The sequence below is a fragment of the Ylistrum balloti genome, unplaced genomic scaffold, assembly GCF_031769215.1.
Source record: "Ylistrum balloti isolate Yb309-2 unplaced genomic scaffold, AGI_CSIRO_Ybal_v1 Utg370168, whole genome shotgun sequence".
Taxonomy (NCBI): domain Eukaryota; kingdom Metazoa; phylum Mollusca; class Bivalvia; order Pectinida; family Pectinidae; genus Ylistrum; species Ylistrum balloti.
Genome location: NW_026782160.1, coordinates 112,766 through 122,227, shown reverse-complemented (window position 1 = coordinate 122,227; position 9,462 = coordinate 112,766). Strand labels below are relative to the sequence as shown.

General features: G+C 35.8%; 1 protein-coding gene across 1 annotated transcript; it reads left to right on the top strand.

The window, feature by feature from the left end:
• The first annotated feature begins 1,785 nt into the window (after positions 1–1,785).
• On the top strand, positions 1,786–7,626 carry LOC132551035 (probable maltase). The gene is made up of 10 exons (XM_060215137.1): positions 1,786–2,308; positions 2,906–3,085; positions 3,448–3,587; positions 3,965–4,090; positions 4,453–4,572; positions 4,710–4,825; positions 4,959–5,145; positions 5,555–5,740; positions 6,307–6,444; positions 6,765–7,626. The coding sequence occupies exons 1-10, from the start codon at positions 1,876–1,878 to the stop codon at positions 7,122–7,124; spliced, it is 1,986 nt and encodes a 661-aa protein (XP_060071120.1). The 5' UTR covers positions 1,786–1,875; the 3' UTR covers positions 7,125–7,626.
• The last annotated feature ends 1,836 nt before the right edge of the window (positions 7,627–9,462 follow it).

Sequence of the window (9,462 nt, the reverse complement as noted above, 5' to 3'; positions counted from 1 at the left end):
AGACCTACGGGTACGTCATTGTATAAGAGACCTAAGATACGCCATCGTTTCAGAGACCTAAGGTACGTCATTGTATCAGTGACCTAAGGTACGTCATTTTAGCAGAGACCTAAGGTACGTCATTGTATCAGAGACCTAAGGTATAACATTGCATCAGTGACCTAAGGTACGTCATTGTATCATAGATCTAAGGTACGTCATTGTATCAGTGACCTACGGGTACGTCATTGTTTAAGAGACTTAAGGTACGCCATCGTATCAGAGACCGAATTTACGTCACTGTATCAGAGACCTAAGGTACGTCATTGTATCAGAGACCTAAGGTACGTCATTGTATCAGAGACCTAAGGTACGTCATTGTATCAGAGACCTAAGTTACGTCATCGTATCAGTGACCTAAGGTACGTCATTGTACCAGAGACCTAAGGTACGTCATTGTATCAGAGACCTAAGTTACGTCATCGTATCAGTGACCTAAGGTACGTCATTGTACCAGAGACCTAAGGTACGTCATTGTATCATGGTCATTGTATCGGATACCTATTATGGTCATTGTATCATGGTCATTGTATCAGAGACCTAGCATGGTCATAGTATGGTCATTGTATAAAAAACGTTGAATGGTCTCAAAAGAACGTCAAATTACATGTTTGAGTTAATCAAAACGCGACAGTTCACCAGCAGTGCCTTTTACCTGCGATTACCAATATCACATCAATATAATGTCAATTGTATCGGTCTTGACTTCCTATACACGTTCCTTAACACTAAATACAAATTAAACATAGTTTGTAATTAACTACTGTTTGACTTGATAATGTAAGATACCGGGTCATGAAATTTGCATATAATGTACTTGAAGCTTAATAGATATCGACTTCTAAACGAGGCAAAAATCTAACATCAAACAAATACAACGAAAACGCTGACAATACCACTAATTCGTCACAACACATTCACAATGGTCGATTTGATGAAGCACACCTTTACCTACTGTGTATGTAATCCTTAATGTTTACATACACTAAGAGACCGTAGAATTTTCCAGGTAGAATGATATCACAAGCGGATCATGAGACTGCAGTTATGCTGAGTATCACGGATGTATGTTTGATACCCCTGTGGCAGGCCTCAAGCGTTACACATTGTGCACTGTGCTGATGCAATCCAACCGGTTTTACAGCAGATTGAAGACGGCGTGTCAATTAGTATCTTATCTGGATGTTTTAAGCAAAATTTTTATTTCGGGAGTGAGTTTTTAAAATACATAGTAGAGCATTATCATATTTTACCAGTCTATCAACTTTGAAAACGTCTTATATTTAAATATGTAACGTCTTATTTTTTCGAATGCTTGTTTGTTTAAAATCATATTTATGTTGTTCCTCTATCAAATTCCATAATTACTAAACCAAAGATATTTTGGTATCATAACTAAATCATATTAGATTTTTTTTTCTCATCTGTTGTTATTTACCGTTCTCGACCCCCATCATTTGTAAAGCTGACTGTGTGATACAAATGCAGTATCTCTGGGAGAACAAAATGTCAGGGACATAAAATGAACAGAATGTACGTCGATGTTTACTGCATAGTGTTGATGTGACGTTCATTGTTACATATTTTCATTGTTACTACACATCAAAAGGTAGTAATGTATTAATATTACTTCAAAAACATGTGTTCGTAATCGAGATAGCCCCTTTGCTGTGCCTCATGCGTCTTATTTAGCCAATCCCCGTTGTAGCAACTCCCGGATGTCAAGTTATTAAAACGAGGCTAGAGAACACATTGCGTCAGACAAGGGCGAGACACACAAGCAAACAGTGGCTCGCTGGTGAGATTGTAGCTAAAGCGATAACTAGAAACACTACAATGGCCGAGACTAACTCCTTAGATGAAGAAAAGAAGGGCCTGACTGATATGAACGATTCTGCGACTGTAGAAATAGACCAAGATGACTCGACGGTGAAATTTCTCAATGGCGGCAAGGGCATCGACGCGAAAGCAGATAGCGGGTCGGGTGATATATCTTTCACTGGTCTTGGGAAAGAAGAATTAATGAAATATGCCGACGATCCATTTTGGAAGAAGGTCAGAATCTGTCTGTTCGTCCTGTTTTGGGTAGGATGGGTTGCCATGTTGGTTGCAGCAATTGTCATTATCGTACTGGCTCCTCGCTGTCCGTACCGCCCGGACTCGAAATGGTACGACGAAAATACAATGTATCAAGTCTACCCCAGATCGTTCAAGGACAGTTCCAAAAGCCAGAGTACAGATCCTTCAGCAGGAGTAGGAGATCTCGAAGGTTTGTATGTTCTAAAAGACAGGTCTAACAAGCTAGTAATTAATTACGAAATTAGGTCGTATCATTGTGGTCACACCTCGTCAACGCATGTCATTTATTCGCGAGACGGCCAATGGAATGTGTGACATCTGTTTGTTAATAAAGAGTAACACAAGCCTAGTTTGAATGGAATGCATAATGCGTTTCTTGTATATTGAATCTACTTATTACTTACTGCGCGTCGTCTTGTGTAAAATAAAATATCGAGTTACGAAAGGAAAATAATCTACGTTTAGCTCCTATTTCAAGGTTGTCATGGATCTCTGCCGTCTAAAATTAGTGTGCCCTAGTAAAGGCTTCCATACATTGTGTAATAGCCCAACAAGGGTTCTACAAAGCACAGACACAGAATGTAGGGAAAATCAAACAATTTAGACTAGCATTTGATGAGGGTATAATTTTCAGGTTAAAAGCCATGATTGGCATGAAGTTACCTATTCTAGCAAACAATTGAAATAAGAGTTGAAGATAGAGTATGAATATTTTCCCATAGACTCTTAAGAGAAACTATACAACGAAAAGTCATTTAACTAACCTGTATGTTTTTGCATCACTCAGGCCTCTCCAGCAAATTGCCTTATCTCAAAGAACTTGGAATGAAGTCGCTGTATATCAGTTCTTTCTTCAAGTCTGGAAATCAGGACCATGGCATGGATGTGGTTGACCACAAAGACATTGATTCTATCTTTGGCACTCTGGACCAGTTCAAAGCCATACGCAAAGAAACCAAAAATGAGTGTAGGCATATATTACTCCACAGCATTGTTTTATTATCTAATCTTTAACACGCATGCTTTAAAATATTTTTGATTTTCTGACTGTGCCAATGTTCCATCAGCGATCAAACGACCACAAGTCCATGACTCTACCAACCAAATTTAAGAGAAATTCTCTTTTTTTGTTTGAATCACTGTTCATGTCTTTCTGCTATCAAATTGAGAAAAGAGAATTTTAAAGACTCTAAAGCATTTAACAATTAAATGCAAGTCCTAAATTTTTTTCAATGATGTTTGTATAATTGTCCATTTTCTCAGAATTTCTTCAGTCCAGATATGTTTAAAATCAACATTTTTAAAAGTAATTTCTTTGTTCTGTTTCAGTACGTATCATCTTGGACTTTATTCCTAATCATACTAGCCGTAACCACACTTGGTTTGAGATGAGCAAGAAGAAAGACGCAAAATACAAAGATTTTTATGTTTGGGCTTCATGCACACCAACCACCAAGCCTAACAACTGGGTAAGGGGAGATCATTTTATGTGTAATGGAATTGAATTTGGCATTTTAAATATATTATTTCAATATTGCAAACTTGTTTTTACCAAGTTTATGTGGACTTCTGATGGGCTCATGAAAATTTGTCTTCTTTTTTGCTTCATTTTCAAGAAAATTTGAATACTCCCAGTGCCTCTTGATTTAGTTTGTTTGGAAGATTATGAACCTTTAATTGATAGGTTTGGTTTGACACTTAGAAACAAAAAGAAAAACCAATGTGTAGACAAATTAAACCAATGTGTAGACCAATTAAAATCGTGTTCAATGTTTAAGGATTCAGAATGGAAAGAGTGCCCGTCTCGGAGAACTTTTGAATTTATATTCCAATGTTTCTGTCGTAGTTGAGTGTGTATGGTGGATCTGCTTGGGAGTATGATGAAGAGCGCAAGGAGTGCTACTATCACACATACCTGAAGGAAGAGCCAGACCTCAACCTTGCAAACCCAGATGTGTTGAAGGAAATGGATGTAAGTATCATTGAAGAAAACTTGTTCCCCCTTACAGACTGTAAAACAAAAAAACTGCAACCTTCCCATTTTGTCATACAATTGTCTAATACAATAATGATGAACTTATATAAATGATAGTATTAAGAACAAATATCAGTGCAAGAATATTGTTCATGTCAACCTGTCTGACAGATATGTTGCAGCAAGCTTAGCATATTCTTGTTCATGTTCCTTACAAAAGAATTTGAAGTTTCTTAAGGGGAAACTTTATCATCATAAATCTGTCCATTCTTAAGGTAACAAAGTTAATAAAACTGCAGGATAAAAGAAATTTTATCTAATGTGGGCAGAAATGATTTTAATTGGTTTTATGATTTCAGGCTATCCTGCGCTTTTGGTTGGACTTGGGAGTGGATGGATTCAATGTCATTGGAGCACAACACTTGGTAGAGTCCAATAACACTGCTAACGAAACATTGAGTGGTCTTCCTGTGGCTGCTGTAAGTTTACATTATTACTGTATAACTTCTGTGGATTTTTTTTTTTTTTTTTTTTTTCAAAGGCTCGGTTCAATTCTAAGTGCTTTTGAATTAGATTCTGATAGACTTTGGTTATACTCTGTTCCTTCTTTTTCCAGACTGATTATGCATATTTGGACCATACTCTCACACGCAACCAACCAGAGTCTATTGCCCTCATTAATAGGTGGAGATCTGTTGCTGATAGCTATGCTACAAAACCAGGAAAGGAAAAGTAAGTTGACAATTTTTGCAGTATTACACCATCAGAACTATGGAGTAACAGTTTGATTAAAATATCAATATATCATAGAATGAATTAATTACTTGTGTTATTATTTATTGATGTTTTTTTTTTTTTTAATTAGGATGTTGATGGTAGCAGCATCAGGAACCATGAATGAAACTAGCTTATATTATGGCACATCTGACAAGAAGGGGGCTAACTTCGTTCTTACATCTCCTGTTGACTTCTCAAGATCTGTCACAGCATATGAAATAGAGTTGAGGGTCCGCGAGTTTATCGAGGCTGGCCAAGTCAAAAGGGCATGGTCTGTAAGTAGCATCTTGTCATGTTCAGGTGATCAGAAAACATGCATAGTTACCTTTGTATGATATACACGGGTAATGTTTGGGATTTATTTGAAAACAATTTCAGATGGTCTATTTTGCCAGACCACCTAGTGGCCTTGTTCCTCTGTGTAGTTTGCATTTCTGAAACAACCATATTTAGCCTAAGAAAAATATTTATAGGAAAGTGAAAGATGTTTTTTACCTTAAAAATATGCACAAATTTGCACATTGCTCAACTTTGGGTAGGTTGACATTTACAGAAGACTTAAATTTTTGTTCAAATCTGCATAACATACTTGTACAAACAGTTATGTGTTTGTTTGATATGTAAGAGACCATGTGTCCGATTAACCTTTTTCATGGAAATGACAAAATCTTATTCAATTTTCAGTATGGGAACCAAGACGAGTCTCGTCTAGCCACAAAGGCTGGGAGGAAGATGGTAAAGGCCATGTTTGCCCTCCAGATGTTGTTGCCTGGCATACCAGTAAACTACTATGGCAATGAAATTGGTATGGAGAATGGCAACATCCCTTACCAAGACAGACAGGACTTCCTTATGAAAGATGTATCATTGGTACGGCTTTTAGTAGAGTTTTTCTCTTGCCACTCCTAACTTTATTAGAGAACATGTTAGAAATATTTCAGTACTCAATTTTCAAATTCTGTTGAAAACAACCCTGGTATTTTATTATTATAGTACACTCAATTTAGGGAATTAACGACATACATGTACCAGTGTACTGCTATACACAAAAATAAATGTATTATATTTCTATAAACAAGATATACTGTACATTGCAATATCACATTTTCAGAGTAAAGGGATTTTGAATTAGAAAAACCTAAACTAAACTTGATTTGGCCCTGCATGGGTTTTCAACTTGGACAGTTGAAACAATGAAGTGTTTGTGAGACCATGAATGCACTGGTGAAATATTATTTTTGAGACCATGTAATTCTTAAGAGAAGATAGTGTTCAGTTTTTAACCTCATTTATCAATATATATTCTGGTTGCCTAATGGGGTCTAAGATTTTTTTTTTCAAAGTTGGATTGCAAGGTGTTGAAATACTATTTTCTTATGGTTAAAGGCTACTTACTGAGAGTTGACATATCGATGATATTGTTTTTTTAATTTTAGGTTAATTATGATCAGAGCAAGAGCAGAGACCCCTTCCGCACACCTATGCAGTGGACTAGTGGCCTGAATGCTGGTTTCTCTGAAAACAAACCATGGCTGCCAGTCAATTCTAATTCAGTTGATACAGTCAATGTAGAGGTAAGTGTGTCAATTATAGGAAAAACTGCTGCAACTGGTTTTTACTAAAATCAGGTGTTGGAAAATAATTTCTTATTGGTAAATGAGAACACAGTTTCATAACTGAGAGTTTTCTGTCCACTGAATTAGAAAGTGACTTCCTGTTCATATTTTAACCAATTATGATTACATTTTTTGTGTTTTATTAACCCAGGTTCACTACTATAGCAGTATACTGTAGATGAACCAATGTTTTTTTAGGAACTTACAATGATGAAAGAATAACATCAAATTGCAATATCAATTATCTTTAAAAAAGAAGTGTTTGGGGTTTTTTCCAGACTGAAAATGCATACTTCAGTGACAGAAACATGGATGAGACTCAGCTGTATGCATTCAGAAATTTGTCAGGAATCCGAGAGAAGGAATCTTTCCAGTGGGGCAAGACTACCATAGGAACTGTACAAGACAGTCTGTGGTTCAAACGTCATGCTGAAGGATTCCCAGGCTTTGTTGTTCTTATCAACCTTGGCTCCTCGAGCCAGACGGTGAAGATGAACAAGGTTGCAAGTGTGCCAGCACAGGTGGAACTTGTCTTCCACTCCCAGTACAAGATCACAGAGATGGAAAAGAACCTTGACTTCAATGAGAAGTCTGTTTCCATAAATCCTGGCCAAGTCCTTGTTTTCCAATTCGAATAGATTATAAAAGACTGAAGCTTGTGTCAATTTTTTATCAAAATTTTGAATTTAACTGTGTGATATAAATAAATGATATGGATAAATTTTAAAGTACGGAAAATTAATGAAAACTTGCATAAATGAATCTCGCATTTTAATGTTGTAACTCTATACATCAGACCTTGAAGAGAGCTTTGTGTTTTCAATATGATAAGGTACATTTGCATTGAGAAATCAAAATACTTGGTCTTTAATAGTAATCTTAAACTGTTTGATTTGAAATTGACATGTGCTTTTGATCATTTACCCCTAACACTTTCCTTATCCGGTTAAGAAATAAATACACTGACTGCATGATAACCCTGCAGGGAAGGAAAGGTCGGTTGTATCTTTGCTATCAGCACAAAAATAATTCCTAAATTTTGAACCATAACCTGTCAAACAGAACATGTAGTTATGGATGCACACATTTGGTTATTGAAATGAAAATGAAATCCAGTTAAATAAAATTATTAACATCTAATATATTGTTTGTTTTTTATACACGAATATTGACATGTTATTCACCACTTAAAATTGCTGTTGACGATGACATCAACATTATGAAATATACTGGTTAGTTAAGGTGGACAATGACCTGTTTGAGACAAGTAGTGATATTTCCAAATTTTGTTAACCAACCATGAGCTGTTGACAGCTAGTGAAGGTCCTGTCTATTCTTGTTAAAGATAGCAATTCATGCGAACCTTGTTTTTAACCAACTTTGAGTCCAAGTGGAATTGCTGTCTGTATTATCTATTTAGGAGTACCATTTGGATAGTTTCATATTCTGTCCACGAACTATGACCCAATGACAGTAAAGTTCCTGTCAGTATTTCGCCCGTCACCAGAAATATCTATCACACTGAGAGTGTTGCAGCACAGAATACATTATCATATATGCATTGTTGTCTTGGTCTGAGTGCAGGCACTATCAGACCGAAAATTTCTGTCTCTAAAATGTTATTTTAATTTGTAAAATCACAATCCTGTAACTGATATTTAAATTTTTACTGATCGTTGGGATACCGATAATCATGGTCTTTGATATATGCCAGATTACTTCATTTTGAGGCCGAAGTTTTGTTTTGTAAAACTGATAACAGTTTAATTAAAAGGGGACAATGATACTCTCAGTAATTCGGAATGTCACCTTTGTAAAAAGGCATATTCGAGTTCGAACAAATATTTCGATATCTATTTAATGGATAAATTTTATTCAAAATGCTCTGAAAATTGTGAAGAAACAATTATTAATATAGGTGTAATATAGGAGCAAGAAACAAAATTAAGCTACGATTAACTGATGAAGTTGTCTATAGTAGCACTATCCTTGCTTAGTTACCACACGTTCATCCTCGTTGAATTCCCTCTCGTTGTTATACAGTGGGTAAAGTTGTTGAATATAAAAAAAATGTCCGAATTCTGCTAACACCGTCTCCTAATGACATAAATTTATGAGGTGATTTAGAAGGAAGACCAAAAGCGAGATACAGTGAACCCAAAAGTAGACAAAGTTCATGATTTATTTCTAAATACCAGGCGATTTCAAAAGAATCTTAAGTACACTGTACTTAGCTCATTTCTTAATTGACTGAAAAAGGTGTTATTTACTTGTGTGTCTTCTGTACCTTTTTGAGATGGCAGCTCCTCAAGATTTGTCGGAACATTAATGCCACGTTAGAATTCATAAGGATAGTGGTTCGATTCAGAATTTACATATGTACATGTAGTTTACATCTATGGTCCTCTGAATAGGGACCTTAAATTATTTTCAAAAGTCAGATGTTGAATGTCAATGACGTAAACTGTTCACGTATTGTGAAAACATTGAATACCAGGTGAGCGTTGCAGGCCCGTTTGACCTCTTGTTCAGTTTTTAAAAAAGGACGTCAAGTACCCATGTCTATATATAAAAAGAAACCCGTGGTATTCAGGTAACGACAAACCTCGTGAACAAAGTCCAGTAACACAGCTTAACCCCTGCGATAAATAGTACAACGTTACGTTATCGTTAGTATTCTTTGCAACGAAAAAAAATGTGGATATTTAATTGTCGCGGAAAAGGTGAAATTTATAGAAAATGAGTAACAGCTGTTTATTACATCAATATGATTATTAAATGTACATTTTTCGGTCGACCAGATAACGTATTGTTATACAAAGCCTTAAAAAAGAATACTAAATAGGAATGGCATACGGTATAGGGGTTCTTATTCTTTATAGAGTGGATTAGAATATGAATTATCGCCATACCGTTTAAAGGTGCAAAATTATAATCCCCACTTGTTATAGTGTACTGGTTGGATTAAAACCGGAT

What these genes read in the sequence shown, in the direction of transcription:
- LOC132551035 (XM_060215137.1), top strand. Translation starts at nt 1,876, where the DNA reads ATGGCCGAGACTAACTCCTTAGATGAAGAAAAGAAGGGCCTGACTGAT. An exon ending in AAGTCAAAAGGGCATGGTCT is followed by an intron (nt 5,146 to 5,554) that starts GTAAGTAGCATC and finishes TTCAATTTTCAG; the next exon opens with TATGGGAACCAAGACGAGTC. An exon ending in TTGATACAGTCAATGTAGAG is followed by an intron (nt 6,445 to 6,764) that starts GTAAGTGTGTCA and finishes GGTTTTTTCCAG; the next exon opens with ACTGAAAATGCATACTTCAG.